Source organism: Sminthopsis crassicaudata, chromosome 4, assembly GCF_048593235.1.
Source record: "Sminthopsis crassicaudata isolate SCR6 chromosome 4, ASM4859323v1, whole genome shotgun sequence".
NCBI classification, from domain to species: Eukaryota; Metazoa; Chordata; class Mammalia; order Dasyuromorphia; family Dasyuridae; genus Sminthopsis; species Sminthopsis crassicaudata.
The window spans coordinates 323,557,809-323,585,601 of NC_133620.1; the positions used below are offsets into that span (position 1 = coordinate 323,557,809).

Below are 27,793 nucleotides of genomic sequence, written 5' to 3' on the forward strand. Positions count from 1 at the left end.
TATTAGGTTTTCCATCAATATAACTGACCATATTAATAACAAAACAAACAGAAAAACCATATACTATTTCACTAGATGTAGAAATACTTTTAACAAAATCAACAACCATTTTTTATAAAAATGCTGGAAAGCATATGGTTTGATAAATTTCCTTAAAAGATGTTACATCTAGACAGGAACAAATAATGATGAATATTGGAGGGGCTGTGGGAAAACTGGTATACATTGATGCATTCATTGTTGGTGGAGTTGTGAAAGAATCCAGCCATTCTGGAGAGCAATCTGGAATTATGCTCAAAAAGTTATCAAACTGTGCATATCCTTTGACTCAGCAGTGCTACTATTGGGCTTATATCCCAAGGAAATACTAAAAAAGGGAAAGGGACCTGTATGTGCCAAAATGTTTGTGGCAGCCCTTTTTGTAGTGGCTAGAAACTGGAAAATGAATGGATGTCCATCAATTGGAGAATGGTTGAGTAAATTGTGGTATACGAATGTTATGGAATATTATTGTTCTGTAAGAAATGACCAACAGGAGGAATACAGAGAGGCTCAGAGAAACTTACATCAACTGATGCTGAGTGAAACGAGCAGAACTAGTAGATCATTATACACTTCAACAATGATACTGTATGAGGATGTATTCTGATGGAAGTGGATATCTTCAACATAGAGAAGAGTTAATCCAATTCCAGTTGATCAATGATGGACAGAATCAGCTACACCCAGAAAAAGGAACACTGGGAAATGAGTGTAAACTGTGAGCATTTTTTTGTTTGTTTTTCTTCCCAGATTATTTTTACCTTCCGAATACAATTCTTCCTTTGCAACAACACAAGAACAAAATTCAGTTCTGCACATATATATTGTACCTAGGATATACTATAAGATATTTAATATGTATGGGAATACCTGCCATCTAGGGGAGGGGATGGAGGGAAGGAGGGGAAAAACTCAGAACAGAAGGGAGTACAAGGGATAATGTTGTTAAAAAAAAAAGTTACCTATGTATATGTAATGTCAAAAAAAAAGTTATAATTATAAAATTAATTTAAAAAAAACAAAAAGATGTTATATCTATCTAATACCATCATCAAGCCTTATCCTGCAGTAGGGATAAGTTAGAAGCCTTTTTAATAAAATAAGGTTTCATGAAGCAAGGATGTCCGTTGTCACCGCTATTCAATAGTGTATCAGACATGCTAGCTCTAATAATAAGAAAGGAAAAAGAAACAACATTAGAATAGGCAATATGGAAAACAAAACTATTGGTTTTTTTATGATGATGGAACAAGATGAAATAGAATTCCATATCTGTTGATAGAAATTTCTTTTTTTTTAAATTTATTTAGAATTTTTTTTTCACAGTATATATGCATGAGTAATTTTTTTTAATAATATTATCCCTTGTATTCATTTTTCCAAATTATCCCCCCCCCCTCCATTCCCTCCCCCCAATGACAGGCAATCCCATACATTTTACATGTGTTACAATATGTTAGGATTACTAAGTGAGAACTCAGGTTGTCTGGACAGTGACAAGGTGAGAATTCAGGTTTTCTGGACAATTACAAGGTGAGAACTCAGGTTGACTTGATAGAAGGAGCAAGCTCATTGGCTGAAGTGGTTCTTCCCAGAAGCCCTTGCATTATCCCACGCCCATTCTCTGGGAGGATAAAAAGCAACAGTGGGCCTGGAAAGTGAGTCTACATGGAGAAGGATAAGAGCTGGAGGAGATTCAAGGAGAAGACTCTGCATTGCATCAGGCTTGACGGGGCTCTCTGCAGGAAGGGAAGTCACTTCTCTGGACAAGAGTTAACAGCAACTGCAGAGAGCCGACTTCCCTTCCTGCAGAGAGCTGCGTCAAGCAAGATGTAATTCAGAGTCTTTTTCTATCTCTGGCTGTCCTCTCTTTTATCCTCCCAGAGAATGGGCGTGGGATAATGCAAGGGCTTCAGGGAAGAACCACTTCAGCCAATGAGCTTGCTCCTTCTATCAAGTCAACCTGAGTTCTCACCTTGTAATTGTCCAGACAACCTGAATTCTCACCTTGTCACTGTCCAGACAACCTGAGTTCTCACCTAGTAATCCTAACAACAATACAACCTAGGTACAATATATGTGTGTAAATACCATTTTCTTGTTGCATATTAAGTATTAGATTACGAAGGTATAAATAACCTGGGTAGATAGACAGTAGTGCTAACAATTTACGTTCACTTCCCAGTGTTCCTTCTCTGGGTGTAGTTATTTGTGTCCATCATTGATCAACTGGAAGTGAGTTGGATCTTCTTTATGTTGAAGATAACCACTTCCATCAGAATATATCTTCATACAGCATTGAAGTGTACGGCGATCTTCTGGTTCTATTCATTTCACTCAGCATCAGTTGATGTAAGTCTCTCCAAGCCTCTCTGTATTCCTCCTGCTGGTCATTTCTTACAGAGCAATAATATTCCATAACCTTTATATACCATAATTTACCCAACCATTCTCCAATTCATGGGCATCCATTCAACTTCCAGTTTCTAGCCACTACGAAAAGAGCTTCAACAAACATTTTGGCACATACAGGTCCCTTTCCCTTCTTTAGTATTTCTTTGGGATATAAGCCCAATAGTAGCAATGCTGGGTCAAAGGGTATGCACAGTTTTGATAACTTTTTGGGCATAGTTCCAAATTGCTCTCCAGAATGGCTGGATTCTTTCACAACTCCACCAGCAATGTATCAGTGTCCCAGTTTTCCCACATCCCCTCCAACATTCATCATTAATTGTTCCTGTCATCTTAGCCAATCTGACAGGTGTATGGTGGTATCTCAGAGTTGTCTGAATTTGCATTTCTCTAATCAGTAGTGATTTGGAACACTTTCATATGAGTGGATATAGTTTCAATTTCATCATCTGAGAATTGTCTGTTCATATCCTTTGACCATTTATCAATTGGAGAATGGTTTGGTTTCTTATAAATTAGGGTCAGTTCTCTATATATTTTGGAAATGAGACCTTTGTCAGAACCTTTAACTTTAAAAATATTTTCCCAATTTGTTACTTCCCTTCTAATCTTGTTTGCATTAGTATTGTTTGTACAGAAACTTTTTAGTTTAATGTAATCAAAATTTTCTATTTTGTGATCAACAATGATCTCTAGTTCTCCTCTGGTCATAAATTCTTTCCTCCTCCACAGGTCTGAGAGGTAGACTATTTTCTGTTTCTCTAATCTATTTATTATCTCATTCTTTATGCCTAAATCATGGACCCAATTTGATCTTATCTTGGTATATGGTGTTAAGTGTGGATCCATATCTAATTTCTGCCATACTAATTTCCAGTTTTCCCAACAGTTTTTTCCGAATAATGAATTTTTATCCCTAATGTTGGAATCTTTGGGTTTGTCAAAGATTAAATTGCTATAGATGTACCCTTTTTTGTCCTTTGTATCTAATCTGTTCCACTGATCTACCGGTCTATTTCTTAGCCAATACCAAATGGTTTTGGTGACTGCTGCTATATAATATAGCTTTAGATCAGGTACACTTAGACCACCTTCCTCTGACTTTTTTTTCATTAGTTCCCTTGCAATTCTTGACCTTTTATTCTTCCATATGAATTTTGTTGTTATTTTTTCTAGGTCATTGAAATAGTTTCTTGGGAGTCTGATTGGTATAGAACTAAATAAATAGATTAGTTTGGGGAGTATTGTCATCTTTATTATATTCGCTCAGCCTATCCAAGAGCACTGAATGTCTTTCCAATTATTTAAATCTGACTTTATTTTTTTGGCATGTGTTTTGTAATTTTTCTCATATAATTCCTGACTATTCTTTGGTAGATGGATTCCCAAATACTTTATACTCTCAACATTTGTTTGGAATGGAATTTCTCTTTGTTATCTCTTGCTGTTGCATTTTGTTGGTGATATATAAAAATGCTGAGGATTTATGTGGATTTATTTTGTATCCTGCCACTTTGCTAAAATTCTGAATTATTTCTAATAGCTTTTTAGCAGAGTCTTTGGGGTTCTCTAAGTATACCATCATGTCATCTGCAAGGAGTGATAGTTTGATTTCCTCATTTCCTACTCTAATTCCTTGAATCTCTTTCTCGGCTCTTATTGCCGAGGCTAGCTTTTCTAGTACTATATTGAATAGTAATGGTGATAGTGGGCAACCTTGTTTCACTCCTGATCTTACTGGGAAAGGTTGCAGTTTATTTCTATTGCATATTATGCTTACTGACGGTCGTAAATATATGCTCCTGATTATTCTAAGGAATAGTCCATTTATTCCTATACTCTCAAGAGTTTTTATTAGGAATGGATGTTGGATTTTGTCAAATGCTTTTTCTGCATCTATTGAGATGATCATATGGTTTTTATTAATTTGATTATTAATATGGTCAATTATACTAATAGTTTTCCTAATATTAAACCAGCCCTGCATTCCTGGTATAAATCCTACTTGATCATAGTGTATTATCCTGGGGATGATTTTCTGAAGTCTTTTTGCTAATATCTTATTTAAGATTTTAGCATCAATTCATTAAGGAAATTGGTCTATAATTTTCTTTCTCATTTTTCGATCGACCAGGTTTAGGTATCAGTACCATGTCTGTGTCATAAAAGGAGTTTGGTAGGACTCCTTCATCCTCTATTTTTTCAAATAGTTTATATAGCATTGGGGCTAATTGTTCTTTAAATATTTGGTAGAATTCACATGTAAATCCATCTGGCCCTGGGGATTTTTTCCTGGGGAGGTGATTAATAGCTTGTTCTATTTCTTTTTCTGAAATGGGACTATTTAAGCAATTTATCTCCTCCTCTGTTAATCTAGGAAGCCTATATTTTTGGAGGAAGTCATCCATTTCACTTAAGCTATCAAATTTATTGGCATAAAGTTGTGCAAAATAACTCCTTATTATTTCTCTAATTTCCTCTTCATTGGTGGAAAGATCCCCCTTTTCATTTGTAAGACTAACAATTTGATTTTCCTCTTTCTTTTTTCTGATCAGATTTACCAAAGGTTTATCTATTTTATTAGCTTTTTCATAAAACCAACTCTTGGTTTTATTTATTAATTCAATAGTTTTTTTACTTTTAATTTTATTGATTTCTCCTTTTAATTTTTGTATTTCCAGTTTAATTTTTGGTTGGGGGGATAGATATTTCTTATGAAGAATAAGACAAATGTGTGTATACATAGAAGTATATATTTATATATACATAATATATATTTATTCGAACTTATCCAAATGTACATAAATACATAGATACTTAAACACACACAAGTTTAAATATACCATAAATGTCCATTAAAACTAGAAGAACACATTCAGTAAAAAGTTAGGGGTAAATAGACCAAAAAGTAATTGGAAACTGAATAATCTCATCTTAAAGAATGACTGGGTGAAAGAGCAAATTATAGAAACAATTAACAATTTCACCCAAGATAATGATAATGATGAGACATTATATCAAAATCTTTGGGATGCAGCTAAAGCAGTAATAAGGGGAAATTTTATATCTTTAGAGGCTTATTTGAAGAAAATTGAGAAAGAGAAGATTAACGAATTGGGCTTACAACTTAAAAGGCTAGAAAAAGACCAAATTATAAACCCCCAACCAAAAATTAAACTCGAAATACAAAAATTAAAAGGAGAAATCAATAAAATTGAAAGTAAAAAAACTATTGAATTAATAAATAAAACCAAGAGTTGGTTTTATGAAAAAGCCAATAAAATAGATAAACCTTTGGTAAATTTGATCAAAAAAAAGAAAGAGGAAAATCAAATTGTCTTACAAATGAAAAGGGGGATCTTTCCACCAATGAAGAGGAAATTAGAGAAATAATAAGGAGTTACTTTGCCCAACTTTATGCCAATAAATTTGATAACTTAAGTGAAATGGATGACTTCCTCCAAAAATATAGGCTCCCTAGATTAACAGAGGAGGAGATAAATTGCTTAAATAGTCCCATTTCAGAAAAAGAAATAAAACAAGCTATTAATCAACTCCCCAGGAAAAAATCCCCAGGACCAGATGGATTCACATGTGAATTCTACCAAACATTTAAAGAACAATTAGCCCCAATGTTATATAAATTATTTGAAAAAATAGGGGATGAAGGAGTCCTACCAAACTCCTTTTATGACACAAACATGGTACTGATACCTAAACCTGGTAGATCGAAAACTGAGAAAGAAAATTATAGACCAATCTCCTTAATGAATATGATGCTAAAATCTTAAATAAGATATTAGCAAAAAGACTTCAGAAAATCATCTCCAAGATAATACACTATGATCAAGTAGGATTTATACCAGGAATGCAGGGCTGGTTTAATATTAGGAAAACTATTAATATAATTGACCATATTAATAATCAAATTAATAAGAACCATATGATCATCTCAATAGATGCAGAAAAAGCATTTGACAAAATCCAACATCCATTCCTAATAAAAACTCTTGAGAGTATAGGAATAAATGGATTATTCCTTAGAATAATCAGGAGTATATATTTAAGACCGTCAGTAAGCATAATATGCAATAGAAATAAACTGCAACCTTTCCCAGTAAGATCAGGAGTGAAACAAGGTTGCCCACTATCACCATTACTATTCAATATAGTACTAGAAACGCTAGCCTCGGCAATAAGAGCCGAGAAAGAGATTCAAGGAATTAGAGTAGGAAATGAGGAAATTAAACTATCACTTTTTGCAGATGACATGATGGTATACTTAGAGAACCCCAAAGACTCTGCTAAAAAGCTACTAGAAATAATTCAAAATTTCAGCAAAGTGGCAGGATACAAAATAAATCCACATAAATCCTCGGCATTTTTATATATCACTAACAAAATGCAACAGCAAGAGATACAAAGAGAAATTCCATTCCAAACAAATGTTGAGAGTATAAAATATTTGGGAATCCATCTACCAAAGAAAAGTCAGGAATTATATGAGAAAAATTACAAAACACTTGCCACAAAAATAAAATCAGATTTAAATGATTGGAAAGACATTCAGTGCTCTTGGATAGGCCGAGCGAATATAATAAAGATGACAATACTCCCCAAACTAATCTATTTATTTAGTGCTATACCAATCAGACTCCCAAGAAACTATTTTAATGACCTAGAAAAAATAACAACAAAATTCATATGGAAGAATAAAAGGTCAAGAATTGCAAGGGAACTAATGAAAAAAAACTCAGAGGAAGGTGGTCTAAGTGTACCTGATCTAAAGCTATATTATATAGCAGCAGTCACCAAAACCATTTGGTATTGGCTAAGAAATAGACCGGTAGATCAGTGGAACAGATTAGATACAAAGGACAAAAAAGGGTACATCTATAGCAATTTAATCTTTGACAAACCCAAAGATTCCAACATTAGGGATAAAAATTCATTATTCGGAAAAAACTGTTGGGAAAACTGGAAATTAGTATGGCAGAAATTAGATATGGATCCACACTTAACACCATATACCAAGATAAGATCAAAATGGGTCCATGATTTAGGCATAAAGAGGGAGATAATAAATAGATTAGAGGAACAGAGGATAATCTACCTCTCAGACTTGTGGAGGAGGAAGGAATTTATGACCAGAGGAGAAGTAGAGATCATTATTGATCACAAAATAGAAGATTTTGATTACATCAAACTAAAAAGTTTCTGTACAAATAATACTAATGCAAACAAGATTAGAAGGGAAGTAACAAATTGGGAAAATATTTTTAAAAACAAAGGTTCTGACAAAGGTCTCATTTCCAAAATATATAGAGAACTGACCATAATTTATAAGAAACCAAACCATTCTCCAATTGATAAATGGTCAAAGGATATGAACAGACAATTCTCAGAGGAAGAAATTGAAACTATATCCACTCACATGAAAGAGTGTTCCAAATCACTACTGATCAGAGACATGCAAATTAAGACCACTCTGAGATACCACTACACACCTGTCAGATTGGCTAAGATGACAGGAACAAATAATGACAAATGTTGGAGGGGATGTGGGGAAATTGGGACACTAATACATTGCTGGTGGAGTTGCGAAAGAATCCAGCCATTCTGGAGAGCAATCTGGAATTATGCCCAAAAAGTTATCAAACTGTGCATACCCTTTGACCCAGCAGCGCTACTACTGGGATTATATCCCAAAGAAATACTAAAGAGCGGAAAGAGACATATATGTGCCAAAATGTTTGTGGCAGCTCTTTTTGTTGTAGCTAGAAACTGGAAGATGAATGGATGTCCATCAGTTGGAGAATGGTTGGGTAAATTGTGGTATATGAAGGTTATGGAATATTATTGCTCGGTAAGAAATGACCAGCAGGAGGAATATAGAGAGGCCTGGAGAGACTTAAATCAACTGATGCTGAGTGAAATGAGCAGAACCAGAAGATCACTGTACACTTCAACAACAATACTGTATGAGGATGTATTCTGATGGAAGTGGAAATCTTCAACATAAAGAAGATCCAACTCACTTCCAGTTGATCAATGATGGACAGGGGTAGCTACACCCAGAGAAGGAACACTGGGAGGGGAATGTAAATTGTTAGCACTAATATCTGTCTGCCCAGGTTGCATGTACCTTCGGATTCTAATGTTTATTGTGCAACAAGAAAATGATATTCACACACATGTATTGTACCTAGACTATATTGTAACACATGTAAAATGTATGGTATTGCCTGTCGTCGAGGGGATGGAATAGAGGGAGGGGGGGTAATTTGGAAAAATGAATACAAGGGATAATATTATAAAATATATATATATATATTAAAAAAAAAAAAAACTAGAAGAACAAGTTACTTAAAACAACAGCTTTTTAATCTGAACTATGCTTCTTTTTCCTTGATTCAGGATATTTCTCTTTTGTTCAAAATAAATATTTCAAAAAATAAGTTGAATCTTGAAGAACAAATACAATTATGTGTAGTTGGAAAAAAATATTGAATTGAATTTCATTTCTTTTCCTAATTTCTGTATGCTCTTGACTAATAATGACATGTTTATATATAGCAAATTAAAATTGGTAGTGCTTTATATTATCTTATTTGAGGTTTACAATAACCCTTTAAAGTTGGTACTACAGATATTTTTATACTCCATTTTATATATGAAAAAACTGAGGCTTAGAAAGGGGAAATTTTTGCCCACGATCACATTGGCATTGTGTTAAAAGTGAAATTCATACTAATGTACTAGATTCAGAAATTTTAAAGTCTTTTCCATTTCTCAATTCCATGGTCTGGTGATCCTTATTTAAATATTTTATTATATTTCTAACATAATAATTTAATTTTTTGGTGAGTATTTCTGCTGCTTATATTCTAGAAAACTTTGATTATGTATTTTTTTGTCCATTACATACTTTTCATAGTTATCTCTCCTCTGTGTTTATGATCTGTAAATACCAATTATTTGACTGGTAAACTGTTAGAATAAATATTATTAAATATATTGAAATCTCAAAATTATGCCATCTTTCCCTATTGTGGCAAGTAGATACAGGGCAAACCTATGTATCAGGAAGATAATGCATTTTCTACCTCCAACATTCAGTTGGTCTTTGGCTTTGGGCAAGGCACTTAACCTTTCAGTGTTCCAAGCAGTTCTCTCAAGTTTTAAATTATGAATGATCAGTTTTGGTTAGTATCAGCAGAAGTGGTTTCCACACCAAGAAGTGTCCTTGCTGAGGAAATGAAGTCTGGGCCTGAAAAACAAAAACAGTTCTTCCAAAGATGTCAGAACAAATCCTTGATTAATCATTGCATGCTAGGCCTGCATTGGGAAAAACATGAGTTCAAATTCAGCCCCAAACATAATGCTAGATGTACGACATTGGGCAAGTAACTTAACTGTTTGCCTTAGTTTCCTTATCTGTAAAATGAGCTAGAGAGGGAAATGGCAAACCACTTTAGTATCTTTGCCAAGAAAATCCCAAATGAGGTCCTGAAGAGTCAGATTTGATTGAAATGACCAAGCAACAATAACAAATGATGTTGTAGTCAACTTACTTTTTTATAAGGTTACAATTGAGTTTAAAGAATTGCCATTACATTTTTATTTGGGATTATAAGAATGTGTTATGTAACTCTTAGGAGAATTTTGTTTAAAACATGTTAACTTACAGATATCTTTATTATGGTTTTATTTTGAACTTGAAAGAACCAATATTACTACTTTTTTTTGATCAGTTGCTCTTTCCATATTGAGTCAGATAATTATATAGTGAGAAGTGAATCATGTTCTATACCCAGTAGAATTTGTCCTTTTACATTCTGTTTCCTGCATATCCAATTTCTATTTTAGGGGCATTTTATCAATCTTATAATTTTTAATAACTTTATGGCATGTTTTCTATTTCCCTAGATTGCTGTTTTCTGCATTGTCTTGTTAGACTAATGTAGAAGTCTTTTATGGCTGGGGAAAAAAATCTATTGGGAAAAAAAGTTATTGTGCTGGTCAAGTAGGAATGAAGACTTCTGTCTTTGGCATGTAAATTAAAATTCAAGAAAAATGCAGGACATAGAATTTAAAGATATTAGTGTTATGATCATATATACATGTGTTTTCTTTTTCTTTTTAGATCTTGAATACCTAATGAATGCAAGGCAACAATTACTAACGACAGCAAAGCGCTGGGATTCCACTTCTAAGACTATTATAGATTTCGAGCCCAATGAAACTACTGATTTGGAGAAAAGTCTTCTTATTAGATACCAAATTCCACTCTCTGCTGATCAGCTATTTACACAATCTGTTTTAGACAAATCATTGACAAAGACTAATTATCAGTCAAGGTTACATGACCTGCTTTATATTGAGGAAATAGCACAATATAAAGAAGTTAGCAAGTAAGTTTTCATTTAAAAATATTTTTCACTTACTATTTGTCTCATGATAATAGAATTTATTTGTTATGTGGTAATTTGAGTGACAGATAATGCAATAGTTGTTCTGTGCCCAATAGCTATGTTCTATATTTGTATTAAATGAGATGAACCATGAATTTTGAAATGTAATTATGGGAATAAATGTATTTTATGTAGAGTATACTTGTAAAACAGAATGTTGTATTAGGCATTGTAACTTTTTATTCGAGTTTGTGATATCCTCTGTGATCTGTGATATAACATTATCATTAATGGACACTTATTGAATGTTTAAGGTATTCTGTTTTCAAAAAAAAATTCAGAAAAGGAAAAAGAAAAAATATTAAAGCATTTTGTTCTACCATCTATGAAGCTTAAGTATATTTTGCTGTTTAAAAAATTCTTAATTCAAAATTAAATACAATGAATAATTACTTAAAAAGTCACAGTTAGTTTTAAAACATTTCATAAAATACTCTGTAGTATTTTATTATTTCCCTCTCTATCACGACTGAGTGTGTATTTACAGTTATTATTCATTTGGGAGTTATTCTTTTGATTTTTAATATCTGCAACTTAGCTTGAAGGCAAAGAAATATTTAATACTTTATAACTCAACAGAGTAGAATTGAGATGAAGTTTAATGTTTGCTATGTTTATATTGATGCACATTGCATTCCCCTTCTCTCTTTCAGCACTTTCTGAATTCTTTTGATGTAAAATATTTAAATTAATTTATATTTTCTGATTTAGGTTTAACATTAAAGTGCAATTGCAGATTGTAGCAAGCTTCATGCTCACTGGGGTTTCTGGAGGTGCAAAATATGCTCAGAATGGACAGCTTTTTGGTCGATTTAAGCTCACTGAAACTCTTTCTGAAGATACTTTGGCTGGAAGACTAGTGATGACCAAAGTCAATGCTGTTTATTTATTACCATTCACTAAAGAGAAATTAATACAGACCCAAGGAGCCAAAGAAAAGGTTTATGAAGCAGCTATTGAAGAAAAAACAAAAGAATATATCTTCTTGAGGATATCCAGGGAATGCTGTGAAGAGCTTAATCTTAGAGCTGATTGTGAAATGCAGGTATGTTTTGAAAAAGCTGCTTGCTGGTTGTTTATGGTCTTATTCTCAGCACTAGTTCTTCCTTTTATTGTTTTGACTTATTCTGTGTGTATCTACTATAAATATAGCTCTGATTAACTTTGGAGGTCAGTAGGAACATTGGGTAGGTTGTTAAGCTAGTAAAGTTTATAAAAATTTAAATTTTTTTTCATCAAATGTGCATTTAAGAATCATGGATATTTTGATTAAAATATAAGCCATATTTGAAAAATAATTGAAAGGAAAATGTTTTTAAAAATAGAATAGTGAAGTCTCCATTCTTAATAGGTACAGATATTATCATAGGGCTGGAATAAAATCTTGGTCTGTTGAGATCATTTCTTCTCTCAGGTAAGTGAATACCTTAATGAACTGCAATTATGTAGTTATTATAAAAAGAATAATGATTTGCTGATTTGCACTTACTAATACAAATTAGTATATAAAATTGATGTTTTTAAAAATGAAATTAAAATAGAATTCTGTTTTAATTCTTTAGAGCATTTTTATTACAGTAAGACATTTCACAGGTTCAAAACATTTTAGTAGTCATCTACTCTAATCTGTATTGGAACAGAAATTTCCTCTATAGCAACTTCCCTTTCTTTTCTGCCACTACTTATGCCAAATGTGGTCATCTGTATTCACAAGTGTCATAGAAGGTATCCTAACTCATTTGAATCTTGGAAGCTGCAAGTCTATTGCACTGCTAAATGCCAGGTTCTTATTTGTGGATTTACATTCATTTTAGGTTGTTTTTGTTCTTTATTCTGATTCCTTACTATGTTGTGAAGGAAATTATAGGTCTCATCCTACACCAGTGAAGTGCAGCTTCCACTTGGCTTTAAGGCTTTGAGTACAGTTTTGGCTTTAGATTATGATGTCCCAGCATCAGAATAGTATAGTATGAAGAATAGAAGGTTGACCATTAGTTGGTAAATATTTTGGTCATTATGACATATGAACTATGTAAAAACACAAAATGACCTTTGCCTTCCAATGTGAATGATGGTCAAGGTAGTGAAAAAAGGGCACAGGGTGTGAAAGCTCATGTAATTCTTAGACTATCTTTAAATGTTATTTTAACCACATTCTTAGTAGTTTTCATTCAATGGCTTAATATTTTTTGGAGGGATGAACTACGTCCACATGGACATTCTCTCTGCATATGAAACTGAAAGTCAAAGTAGTTTAAACTAAATGGAAATATGGTTTATAGGTTCTCCTTTTTGAGGTGAATTGGTGGAGTTAGTTTCATTATGTACCCAAAGTTAACAAGAAACATCAATTCATGGGAAATTTGGTCATCTCACCTTGCAGTGCTCATGATGAACGTAAGCAAACAGACTACAGTGAAGATAATTGCACCTTATATACCAACATCTCTTTAGAGGATGAAGAAATAGTGAAAGTCTATGAAGAGCTTGACAAGATCCTCAAAGTATACCTTGATACTTGGTGACTTCAATGTGAAGGTGGGAAAAGGGGAGGATGGCAAAAATCATGTTGGAAAATATGGTTTAAGATCAAGAAATTTAAAGGTCAAACACTGATAGACCGCTCAGATATCTCTTTCTTGAGTATCATTAACCCTTTCTTCTAAAAGAATTAGAAGGCACTGGATATGGTGAGCACCTAAAAATGTCACAAAAAATGAAATTGACTGTGTTTTGACAGGAAACAACTTGGTATCAATGTGGGAGCTATTGAAATAGCTCAAAAACAGTTGTCTTTGTACAGTTAGAACTCATTAGAGCAAAGGCCGAAGTAAATGTCAAATTAGAAGAAAGTATAAAGATGAAAAGATGGTATTTCATGTGATTTAGAAAGTTTTATTGCTATCCAAGTTTTTTTTTTTTTTTTGTTTTATTGATGCTATTTGTTTTTAATCTCTCTTTCATTTCCAAATATATCCCTGTTCTACTACCCAGTGACCCTTACAGCCTAGCTAGATGGACACATTAATTGTATCTAATTGCATAGGCAAATTCTCTATAATCCTTCCATTATTCAACTTACAGGAAGGAGAATTAATGCATTTTATTTTTATACCATAGCCATTTCCCTGATATACTATTCCCCCATTGACATTTTCCCTTGTATCAAAAAGTTATGTAAAAGAAGCCAACAAAATCAATCTCACATTTTTTCTCACCCTTGATCAGTTACATTTTTATTTATTCTATTTATTGAATGCAATTTACATTATTGTAGTCATTGTGTATATTGTTCTTGTTGCAAAGGATTGTATTCTTGGTTCTGCTTACTTTGTTCTGATCTATACATTTTCTTGCATTTCTCTGAATTTTTCATATTCAGCATTTCTTATGCCATAATAGTATTCTATTACACACCATGATTTGTTCAGCCATTTACCCAATCAATGGATTCATATTTTGTTTCCAGTTTTTTGTAACCACAAAAAGCACTAACTATAATTTACAGCAGTATCATTTCAGTCTTCTTAAATAATCTCTAGACTCAGGAGAAAAGAAATGGACAAAAATAAAAAACATTAACGGTTACCATTTCTTAGAAATGTTTAAATGATTCAAAATCATCTTCACAACAGGGAAACCAAAAGAACACATTAACTGTCTGAGCTAGCAATCTTGCCAAGTAGAGAAATGTGGTAGCCAAAGGCAATACAGATTTGTATATAAGTTCATTTTCAAAAGATTACAGACAAGGATGATGAAAGAATTTAAGCACTGTTTTCTTAGGAAACAGTACAAATTAACATGGGAGAAAACTTGGCAATTGAAAGATAAGATAGATCTTCCTGAAAGTATTATAGATGAAACTTGAAGGAGGACAACAAATAGATGCAAAATGAACACTTCTGCCAACATTTCTACTCTGATCAGTAATGTTAAGTTGTTTGTTTGGATTTTGCCTGTGTGATGAAGTGACAGTGGTACTTAACATAAATTTAATAAGAATGGCTGAATTTGACCAAACTCGAATAGAAGAAATCTGTGCTGGAGTATATAGAATTTTTTTAAGACAGTAAAGAAAACAGAAAAGACTACAATGTACAACATTGTTACCCAGAATGGTATTTAGGAATACATTAACAACTATTGATGCCTGCCTTCTCATCTTTACAAAATCTTCATGAAAATAATAAGACTTTGCAGGCATTTAGAAGGTATTCTTTATGAATACATTAGAAGATAACAGGCACATTTTGCAAGTGATTTTTTTCACAGCAGACCACATTTTTACAGCCAAACAACTAACTGATGAGAGGTGGAGATATAATATAAGATTCTACTGTGTCAATTATTTGTTGATTATACTCCCCACAAAAAACAAAACCAAAACAACAAAAAAGTTTAATTTGGTTAAACAATGGCAGCCTTCAAGGCTATTCTAAAATAAGATTGTTCCCTTTATATATTTAAATTATATAAGGTCTTACTTCAAGTATGATTATGGAGGTACATAACAGTTTTATTGAGCATGAACAGTAAGGCAAAAACAGGGAGAGAGTTACATGTATTCAGTAATGTGATTGAGGATGTCATACCTAAAGTCCAACTAGAAAAAAGTTTTCCTACTGATAATGAAGTTCTCCAGATGAAGTTTGTAGCTGACATATTAATTATGTGGGACAAATCAGTCCTCTTCATGAGATTCATATTTACTTAAAAGATATTGGTGTGGGGGCAGCTAGGTGGCTCAGTGGATAGAACACCAGCCCCAAAGTCAGGAGGGCCTGAGTTCAAATCTGGCCTTAGACATTTAATACTTCCTAGCTGTGTGACCCTGGGCAAGTCACTTAACCCCAATTGCCTCAGCAAAAAAAAAAAAAAAAAAAAAGATAACTTGACTTGAAAATATATGTATAGATATATAGATGTTAACATCTGTACATCTCTTAGATAATAGAATAGGGTTTAATAGACATTCAGTAAATTTAAGATGATCAAACTATAAGGTGTTAGCATCATTTATCTCCACTCCAACACTCATCATGTTTAAGGTTTGCAATGTACTTTTCAGACATTCTCATTTAAACCTCACAACAGTCCCATGAGGTAGATACTATAGGTATCCCCATTTTATCCCCATTTTAAAAATGAGGAAACTAAGGCTCAGAGATCCAACTAGTAAATGCTGTGATAGAATTTTTATTCTTAATTCTAGATCCAGTACTTTATCCTTTATGATTTTCAGCCTCTCGTGGTAGTAATGATGTCTGAAATTTTTTCCCAATAATTTAGTATCCTATCCTCTTTCAAATATCTTGAAAATTGGTTCCCCAATAATCTCAATAGTATTATCTCCAGCATAGAAGTCCTCTCCATATACTTGGCCTAGTGCAACTTTTGTTTTGGTTTTCATTTTCTATAGTGCCATTTCCACTTTGTCATGCAGTAAGTATATCATTGATCATGGTGCTAGAGTTCAAATGTTGGTTAACAATGATGAGAATATTTTATTATATTTGTATGGACGGTGATGAAGAGAATTTGTTAAGGTAATCTTGACAAATATCCTCCCCCCCTTTTTTTTTGGCCTTTATTGTTCTTGTTATGATTATCTTCCATATTGGTATTTTGCCAAGCTTTCTATTAACTTGTTTTTTTCACCTAATTCCTCTCCATTTATTTTAACTGATGATATTACTTATAATACCTCACCATTTTTATCTTTTTAGGATTTTACAAATGAATTTAGATTTTAAACAAGTATTGTTCTTGCTTGGCAAGGAAGTCAAATGTTTGTTGGCCAAGGTGGTTCCTATTTTCTTTTGGTCTTCCCTTTTATAGAAATTAATTTTGTCTTAATTGAAATTCCTTCAGAAAAAGTTCTAATCTGCATCATTCTTTTATTTTGTCCATTTCCCATTTTTAGACATAAAAAACTTGTTAACTAGGTTAGATTGTAGTTGTTTTAATTTTATTCCATCTCATTTTTATTCTTTCTTCTAATTTAATATTGATTTTGTTCTTTGCTCTAACAAATTAATGGTCAGACTGAATACAAGTAGTAGATCAAAAAATGCCTTTCAATTCATAACCAGTTGTTTTCCATCTCTCAAAACAGAATGAGTTTTATTTTTGTGATGTGACTGAGTGCCACCCATGGGCCAATGACTCCTTACTCTCTTCATGAAGAAAGTATCTGTTATATATAGGGATGAGGCTTCTGTGTAGTCTTTAATATGAGGATTGGCTTTTCTTGTTGCATATTCCTGAACCATATTTTCCAATTTATTTTTCTTCATCTACCCTTATCTATGCCTGCCTTTGCATTGATATTGTAATACATATATATATATATACATATATATCCATAATATATATAGTAATTTAATATGGAGGGTCTTACTTAATTTTCTATCTTCTCATCCTCTTCAAAAGATGTTAGTTCATAAACTGTATTTTCATAGCAATCAGTTAGTAAACAAGAACTTGTTAAGCACCTTCTGTGCATCAGGCACTGTACTAAACAACACTGGAATACAAAAAAAAAAAAAAAAAAAACACCAAAAAAAACCAAAAACACTAAAAACTCCCTGCTCTCAGATAGCTCATGGTCCAATGGGGAAGATAGAATGTGAATGACTATGTACAAACAAGATATAGATAGGACAAATTGGAGATATTAAACAGAAAGGAGGAACTAGTATTAAGGAAGATTACACAAGATATCTTATAGAAGGTGGGATTTCCATTGACACTAGAAGAAATCCAGGAGATGGAGTTCTGAAGGGAGAGAATTCCAGGCATAGGAATACCTGCAGTGAAATGTATTGAGTCAGGAATATTTTATGTGAATAATAACAAGAAGGCTTGTGTCAATGAATCATAAGAGTATGTGAGGGAAAGTTAGATATAAGAAGACTGGAGAGGTAGAAAGCAACCCAGGTCATAAAAGACTTTAAAAGCCAAACAGGATTTTCTAATTGGCTCTGGAAGTAATGGAGAGTCACTAGGGCTTATTGAATAGAAGGATTACATAATTAGATCTGTTGTTTAGAAAAATGATGATAGCTAAATAAGGATGAGCTTAGAGTGAGAACAGACTTGAGCCAGGGAGATCAACCAGAAAGTTACTGTAGCAGTCCAGGTTCGAGGAAGCAAGGATCTGGAGTTAGGTGGTGGCAGGACCAGAGGAGAAAAGGATCATATTTAAGTCTTTTCTTTAGGTGATTGGTTGTGAGGGTTATATATGTGTGAGAGAGATGTCAAGGATGGCTGATTGGGGATGATGATAATTCCTTGGGCAATAATAGGGGTATGTAGAAAGGGAGAAGGTTTGAGAGGAAAAGATAATGAGTTCCAGTCTGGAAATATTAAATTTAAGATGTCTGCTGGATTTCCAGTTTGCGATGTCTAATAAATGATGGAAATGTGAGACTGAAGATCATTTTCAATCTGTCAGTCTCAACAAATGAGTTAGGGCTGATTAAGTAAATGGGAGAATCATCAATATAGAGATGATAATAGAATCCATGGGAGCTAATTAGACATTAAAATATACTGGGAGAAGAAGACCCTAGAAGCCCTTTAGGACACCCATAATTAGCAAGCATGACCTGAACGAAGATTCAGCAAAGGAGCCTGAAAGAGCAATCAAGGGAGAAAACTAAGAGAGTAGTGAGGAAAAAGTAGGAGAGAAAACAGATTATCAAGGAAGGGAAGGTTATATATAGTTTCAAGGGATGTTCAAGAATGATAACGATTGAGAAAAAGATCTTTAGATTTGGTAATTAAAAGATTGTTAATGACTTTGGAGAGAGCAATTTCAATTGATTGATGAGATCAGAATCCAGATTTGAAGAGAGAGAGGAAAAGAAGTGGAGGTACTTATTATAGATAGCTTTCTTAAGTAGTTTACTCACAAAAAGCAGAAGAAATGAGATGATAGTAGAGGTGGATGAATAAGAGGGCTTTTGAGGACTATGGGGACATGGGTTTGATTGTTGGTGGTAGGGAAGCAAGACACATAAAGATTGAAGATTGAGAAAGTAGGAATGATTAGGTGGATCCTAATGATTTTTTAAAATAATTTTTCAATTTTATTTTGTGTATTTTAAAAAAATGTATTTCTAATATTCAACATGTTGGTAGGGTTTTGTTTTCTTATACAATGTTACTCTTTACAATTTTATTAGATTATTTGATCTGTTCACATTTAAAAGTGTGAAAGTTAGGTTTATGTTTCTTTTTTAATATTGTTTTCCCCTCCCCCCTTTTGCTGTATACACAGTACTATGTTCCTTTAGTTTCTTTACCTTAATTATTTTCAGGGACCTATTCTCACTGGCTCTCTTCGCCTCACTTTTAAGGACCTCCCCTCCATTTGTTTCTCCCTTCAGGATTTTACTTATTACTTTCTTTTTTTCTCTTGCTTTTTTCCAATTATATAATTCTCTTTTGTTTTACTCAAATAGATTTCCTCCTTCTTCTCTTTTCCTTAACTAGTCTTGTTCAATAGTTTAGTTTTATTTTATTTACTTATGTTTTTGATGAGGCAGTCAAGGTTAAGTGATTTGCTTAGGGTTATATAGCTAGTGATTGTTTAGTGTCTGAGGTCATATTTGAACTCGTGTCCTCTTTATTCTAGAACTCTAGGTGCTCTATCTTATACAGTACTTATCATTAGTTTTTAAAATTATATTTTTTGGGTTCCTTTCTAAAAAGAATTTTTCTTTTTCTTCATTATATATCTTCTCTTTATCTATTCTAGACACCTGATTCATGGCTCCTTACTATTATCCTTAGCTGCCAAATTTATTCACTTCTCTTGTATTTCTGTATTTTGAGATGTTCAAGAAGCAAATAATATCTTCATTTCTGGCTTTCTTTATAAAAATATTTCAAAGACGTTTTACTTTTTGAATTCCCATCTTTTTTTATTTGTGTTTAAGATTAGCTGGGCTCTCCCTCCTCTTCTTCCCCTCTCCCATGCATCCTGAGCTTCACTGCTCTTTGGAACACATTGTTCTATTCTCTTTTGCACTTTGTGTGGGTTCAGAGTAGTCTTGAATTATTTGAATTTCTGTTTCTATCCCTTATAGAACTTGTTTCTCAATGGAATTGTTAAATTTAGCTACTTGGCATTTGGAGCTTTTTTTTTTTTTTTTGAAGAGGATTTGTGAACACTTTCAATTGATATTTAGTTTTCTATGCTCAGAAGTTTTGGGATGTTTTTTCTTTTATTTCCTGTGGTTAGGTTTTTTTGTTCTTCTGGGAGATCTATGATCCTTGGGTTGTCTCTATATATCTAGTCTATTAGATCATCATGTTTTGCTTGTATAGGGAGAACATTTTCTTTTAATGTAATTGTTTTTTGCTTCTCTTCTTTTATATTGTCCTTAATTTTCTGTATTTGCCTTCCCAATGAGTTATTCTTTTGTTTCTTTGGTGAGACATGCTATCAGAAATTCCAGATTTATTATTCTTTTTATGATTTTTGCTGGCAGATCTTTTGAATAACTCTAGAACAGCATGTTCTGGTTGCATGTTATTTTCATATTCCACTTTTTTTTTGTCTTAACAAGTATTGAATTATTTTCCTTTGTTTTGAAATATTTATTTATAGATGCTTGAACTTACTTACTAAATCTAGAGATCCTATTTCCTTCTGTTCTTACTTTTTTTCTGTTAATTTATCTGTTAATATTCAATGTTTTGAATTTTTCCTTCCTGACATCTTTGATAATATGTTTTTTATTTTTTCCTGATTTTCTAAAATATGTGGAAATATATGGGACGTTGGAGGACTACTTTTATTGGCTTCTAAATGAGGAAATAAAAGTAGCAGTCATTAGAATTGTCTTCTTAAAATCAAAGAGCTACAACAACAGAGCTAGATGAGGAGATTCATAAACAATAGAACTCAATAATCCTGTCTGTGTTAAAGTGGAAAACTTAAATTATCCAGGAAAAAAAAAAATCCTTATTTGATTAAAAATTCCTGGGAAATTGCCAGACATCAGATTTAGACCAATATATCACATTTCTTAATACATTTTAAATGAATATACAACCTTAATATTAATGATTACATATTAAGGAAAATTTGAAGAGAAAGGTCACTTACCTCTCGTAGCTGTGGATAAGATATTTATTCTTAACCAAATAAGAGATATAGGCAAGTATAAAAGATAAAATAGTCAGATAAATACTGATGATTTGAAACTGAAAAGCTTCCTCAAAGACAATATTAATGTGTCTGAGAGAAGAAGGGGAATGATTAAATGGTGCCTCGATCTCCAGATATGCTAGTTTTTTCTCAAGCTGAGCAATTCATAGTTCACTAGCCTAGGGCCCTGTCCCAAGTGACTTCTTTGGGATTAAAATTGGCTCTAGCTGGATTCTAAGTGAAGTGATCACAATCCCTTCCTCTTTATTCCCCCTTCTTCCTCCTTCCCCTGCCCTTCAGCCACCTTCCATCAGTGTCTTGTCCTGTTCTCTTTATTCCTCAGTAATCTGGCATAGCACTAGAAGACTCTTTGTGACCTTAACAATCTGACCTGATTTATCTTTTCAGTCTCACCTTCCAGTATTTCTTGGATAAGTCAGTTAAACTCTGTGTCTCTCAAGGAACTTCCCTAAGATCTGTCTTCTAGGTCAGAAGTGGATTGATCTGCTTGCTGTTGGTATTTAGAGTTCCCAGAGATACTTGTATATTCATGTTTATTCTATATATTCTGATCTATTTCTTGCCACTAGACCCAGATGGCTTCAGAGGAGAAAATGAAGCAGGTGACCTTGCCCAGCCCCCTCTCACTTGTAGGTCATGGCATCACCTCTCTGATGTTATGGTTCTCTTTGAGAACTAAGGATGAACAACAACAACAAAAAAGCAGTGTGTGTTCTAGCTGATGAGGATAGAAGGATAAAAGATATAAAGGTCTCTGTCCTCAAGGAACTTACATCTTGAAGGGATTAAACAGAGGAGATAAGGGAGAAATCAGACAAAATAATTTAAATCTAATAATACTTGAGAAAGAAAAGAGAATTGACAACTGAGAGCATAAAGGAAGACTTTGCAAAGGAGGTGGCATCTGAGTCGAACACTGAAGGAAGATGGGAATTTTGAGAATTTAAAAAGAAGAGGATGCATTATTATTTTTTTTTATTATAGCTTTTTATTTTCCAGATATGCACGGGTAATTCTACAGCATTGACAATTGTCAAACCTTTTGTTCCAATTTTTCCCCTCATTCCCCCCACCCCCTCCCCCAGATGGCAGGTGGACCAATACATGTTAAATATGTTAAAGTATAAATTAAATACAATATATGTATACATGTTCATACAGTTATTTTGCTGTACAAAAAGAATCGGACTTTGAAATAGTGTACAATTAACCTGTGAAAGATGAGGCTTGGAGTAGCTCCACCTGTCCCTGCCCAGAGGAACAGACAGAGCTGCAGAAAGGATCAGGTTTCTGAACATATTATGTAGTTAGACCAAGGCAGGCAAGCCCCAAACTTTTAGAGGCCTGACATCAAAACTGTAAGGTCCTTTTAAGTACGCTGAAGTACTAATTAAGGACCTGGAGTAACAGGAGTGGAGAAACAGATCAGAGAGACTGCTAGTCCCAAGACAGGTGTCTGATTACTGGTTGTTTCTAAAAAGTAATCCAAAAAACTGCGTCTGCCAAGCCAATTCCAACAAGATAAGGGGTTCCAAGGTTAAAGCATAACCAGCAAATCAGTCCAGTAAAGTTAAGCACGGAATAAAGGACTGTTTAAAGGACTTCCAATTAAATCTGAACGAGTAAGATAGAGGGTGGGGCAGAAGTGCCTAAGAAAATATACCAGTTTCCCCAATTTCCTATGTCTTCCTCCCTTTTTTTTCTTATGGAAAGTTATTATCAAATAACCATTCCACATATAAATCCCAAGAGTGAATCAAAATTCCTATACATATATATAACAGATTAAAAAATCCCTCAAACATAACTGCAATAGTTTAACAATTTCCATCCCAAGTCTTAAACACAGTAATAGTTTTAACCACTTTCCCACTCCCCCATATTCGTCCAAATTACATCTGGAGCAGGGGCAATGGTTTTCTCAAAAATTGCTTCCTGCTGAAGATGGGTGGAGATGCTCAGTCCTGGGAGGGGGATGGGTGTGGTGGGTTGTGCTGACAATCAGAGCTTGCTCTAGGTCCCAGAAGTAAGTCAATATATCTGTAATTTGACCAAATCTAAAAACAAAAACAAATCTAACAAAGAAAAGTTAGAACAGTCTGCGATAGAAAGACTGGTCCACAAAGACTGCTACAAGATGTGGCCTCTCATTAGTTAGAAACCTAAAAAAAAAAACCCAACAAAACTTGAATATCCAGACACAATATCTAGTAACTGATAGATGAACAGACTAAGTACTTATTTGCTCAAGTATTTAGGGTATAATGATTACAGATTACAGGTATAATATATAGCCAGATTGGAAACAGCAAGGTATGACATAATTGAATTGCTTTAACAGTTTATATAGATCATTGTTTTGATTATAGAAATCAGTTATAGGAGGAAAAAATGCAGTGACATATTAATTACAAACCCAAGAAATTTTACCTCCAATAACAAATCCCATTAACCAAAGTTTCTGGTAAATCCTAAACAGATATTTACCATAATCTTATATTTATACAAATCAGTTTGCTCCTTTTAGCCAAAACCAGGGGGCTACAACTTGATTAAAAAAAAAAAAGTCGTGAACAGTTTAGAGGGAGGGGGGAAGGAAAGAATTCTACATAGCTGCCCTTCCCCTCTACTCCACCTCCAAAGAGGCAGGAGGGAGGGGAGATGAACTAACCTGCACTCCAGGCTAACTAGATGCTCCATAGAAGTAGCAGAGAGCTGAGGGGGCTGAGTTTAATCTTCACCCTTGAAGACAAAAGATCCCTACCCCACCCAACCTTTAAAGTAGCAGAAAGCAGTGCGGGGGTGGGGGGTGGAAGATAGGGGGAAGTGAGATTCCATAAAACCCATATGTCCAGCAGAGCTGGAGTTAAAGCATAATTTACAATGTTGTAATATAGGTAACAAACTGAACCAAACTAAATATAGCTTTAAATTCCCAATAATATAAAACTGCTTTTCCTATCATATTTCAAATAATGAATCTCACCAAGCAGCATAGTTTTTCTTTCTCTCCCTCTGGTCCCACATGGCCATTATTCCCAGTGGACTAATCCTAAACTCCAACTTGGCCAGAGTTGGAACCTTCAGAAAAATTAGATCCTTTTTGCTACATACTTTACCTAATTAGAGGCACATGACCCCTCTCAGGAAAGTTGACAAAACTTCTTTAACAAGCTATTGCTCTTTTAAGATCTTATATTTGAAGATAACTAAATCTAGACAGCATAGGCAACAGTTACATTATTTAAAAATAATTTTCTTTTATGTATACTCAGACCATCTATAAGGTCAAAATCAATAACTTGTGGATGAAAATGAGAAGAAAACAGTGTATAAAATTGTAATGGTTTAATTCTGATTTGTTCATCCAAACCATCAATCACTTTGAGTGATTTGGCCAGTCTTTTTGACTTTATTTTTTCAAGCAACTGTTTTGTTCCACCTTGGTTATCATCATTACTTGCAAAAATTTAGCTTATTTGAAACAGTTTTTTCACTAAGAAGGCAGATGAGGCAGAAACTGTCCTAGCCAACAAAAGGCTTTAATTTTCTTGCCAAGTGGAAATACATGACATCTAAGAGAAATGCCAGTTTGAAGTAGTCATTTGTAAAGCACTACTGGGAGACATTGCAGATTAAAAGCAAAAATCATCTCTTAAAAACAACAAAAATATTAAAAACAATTTATAGAATACTTAGTGTGAGAATTGATGGAAACATATCATCCCATGAGAAGGAAAATGGAATATATTTTTTCAGCATTATTATTTTTATTGTTATATATTTTATATTTCATCAGTGACAGTGGAACCATCACATTTGGACCACTGTAATTTCTAGTGAAATAAGAATGTAATAAAAATACTAACAGATCAATTCTATTTTCCTTCTGTTTATTGTCCTCCTTTTAGTTTCATATGCGAATTCTCTTGGGATGATGTGTCCCAATTGGACTACCAACGAGAGGGGAAGGAAATAAAAGTGGCTTCTGAAAAGATAAAGTTGGGAAATGGGGGCTGGGTCATTCCAAATATACAGTGGAGGTAATTCAAGCTGAAGGTGACTCATTCTTAAATGTAGTGAGATATTATTTCATAAGGTATCTTATAGAAGACAAGACCAAAAGAATGGAAAACCATAGAACTTATTATTCTTTAAAAAAAAAAAAAAAAAAAAAAAAGATTGAGAGCACATCAGCAACTACTCATTAATATGCTTTAGTATTTTATCTCTCCATTTTTTTTGAAAATTACATTTATGTGGATTAATGTGTACTTAATGTAAATATAAAAACATGATAGGAATACTTTTTGCAAATAACAATTTGTGAAAGATCACTCCATTACAGTCATATAATTGTCTTAAAATGCCAAGGACAAATGGTAATGCTGTTGTGTTATGTTTTGTTTTTTTCAAATTTACTCAAAAGCATTTAATCCTATAGAATAAAATGCAGCATTAAAAGTTTTTCTCTGACAAGGAGTATCTCCTCCTTATGTGCATATCTCTTTTATGTAGCATGTATGTTAAAATCATGCAAGAGTTCTGGATCAAAACAACCCACTGTCTGATTGATAAAATCAATTAAGGCATTAAAAATGGAGATAAATGCTTATCAAAGGTATTTAATTATCATAAGAGAGCCTATCCAGTGGCAGGACCAAGTGGAAGAGACTCTCTGTGGAAAGTAAGTTCTACAGAATTTTTCTTAAAAATGATGTAATGATTGTATCAAGCCTCAGAACATTACAGGGCCCCTTCAGTGAGTTTTCTGTTTATCTGATTTACCCAGGAAAAACTAATAATATATTGTACATAATGGCTGGCTAATGCATTGAATTAAAGAATATAGATGGATGGTGGATTGGGCCCAGAATGAAAATTTTGATTTTATAATCTCTTAATCTTTTAAAATTTCATTCTCTATGACCTTTCTATGAGCTTTGACACTCTTGATCAACCTCCCACGTTTCTCTTTGATACTTTCTTTTTTCTTTGATTTTCAGGACACTATTCTCTCTTGGTTCTCCTGCCTATATGACTGGTCCTTCTCAATCAAGTTTGTAGGATCCTTATGCAAATCAGGCCTATAGTTGTCCCACAGGGTTCAGTCTTGGCTCTTGTTCTTTTCTTCCTCTATACTAGTTTACTTGATAATCTCATCATCTTCCATAAATTTGTTTATGTTAATGATTCTCAATTTTATCTACCCTGCCCTAAGCTCTCCATTGACTTTTACATCTTAAAGGACTTACAGATATTTCAGATTGGATGTTCTGTAAACATATGTCCAAAATTGAATTTATTGTGTTTTCTTCTTAAACCTTCCTCATTTCCTCCATTCCTATTATTGTAGAGAACATCTATCCTTCCAGTTTCTTACCTTGCAATCTAGTTATCATTCTTGAGTCCTCATTATTTCTCACACACTATATTGTCTATTATCAAGTTCTGTTTATTTCACCTTTGCACATTTCTGAATGTGCTCCCTTTTTTCCTCTGATATTACCACAACTCTAATGCAGGCCCTTATATCTGGAATATTGGAATAGCTTAGTGGTGGATCTGCTTCCTTTATGTCTCTCTTTCTTCCGCCCCTCAAATTTGTTCTTCATTCAGCCACCAAAGTGATTTTCCTAAAGTGCAAGTACAACTATGTCAACCCCCAACTCCCCTTGTAAACTCTAATGCCTCCCTGTTTCCTCCAAGATCTAATGTAGAATCTTCTGTTTGGTGTTAAAAGTTTCTCATAATACATCCTCCTACTTTTCTGGCTATTTAAAAATATATATATGTCTTACTCTCTGTTATGCACTCTTTGATCCAATGACATGGATATGATACTCTATTCCTTAACTCTGGCCATCTTCTTTTGTAATCCTCCATGCCTGGAATATTCTTTTTCATCCTCTTCGCCTACTGAATTAACCTGGCTTCCTTATGTCCCAACTAAATTTTTGTTTATAGGAAGCCTTCTTTCCCAATTATTTTTGGTTGTATTGACTAACCTCTGTTAATTATTTCCAATTTATCCTGTATTTCTGCACATATTTGTTGGCTTATTGCTTCTCCAGTTAAATTGTGAGCTTTCTTTTTGTATCTTTTCTTTTTGTATCTCTAGCACTAAGCACTGTGCCTGGCATGTATTAGATACTTAATAAACGTTTACTGACTGACTCATTCAGAGGAAAAGAACAGACCAGATTTCACTTGGATATTGTGCAGTGCAATTATTTCAGGCTATTCTATGGCAAAAAAAAAAAAATCTATCTTTAAAAAAATGTTCTTTTTATACCTGTATGAATTATGTGTAATACATTATCTTCATAACCATTAAAATAGTGAATTACCCAAAGAGCAGTAATGTGAAATACTGTTGATTCAAATAAACTGCAGTACATTTTCAGTGATAAGATATGTTCAAGGAAGGGCATATGGGAATTCATTAAAGAAATGTATGATTAGAAAACAGGATAGCCATTCACATAACCACACTGAAGAATAATAGATAGCCCATTGGATGCATTTTTGTCTAAAACACAAATATAGCTAGAGAATAGACACACACTTTAATAAAGTATACATTCTATGAAAGCTCTGTGGGGAAACTGGATCAAAATTACTTAAATTGAAAATATATAGATAGATGTTATCTGCAACAGTAGAGAATATGTTTCTG

At 33.4% G+C, this 27,793-nt stretch overlaps 1 protein-coding gene across 5 annotated transcripts in view; it reads left to right on the forward strand.

Moving 5' to 3' along the window:
• The window catches only part of HELZ (helicase with zinc finger), a 268,358-nt gene that overhangs the window by 107,915 nt on the left and 132,650 nt on the right, over positions 1–27,793 (forward strand). For all 5 annotated transcript variants that reach the window (XM_074260562.1, XM_074260566.1, XM_074260567.1 and 2 more), the window contains 2 exons: positions 10,601–10,868; positions 11,640–11,973. In XM_074260562.1, coding sequence (XP_074116663.1) covers positions 10,601–10,868; positions 11,640–11,973 — 602 coding nt within the window. The remainder of the gene's footprint in view (positions 1–10,600; positions 10,869–11,639; positions 11,974–27,793) is intronic.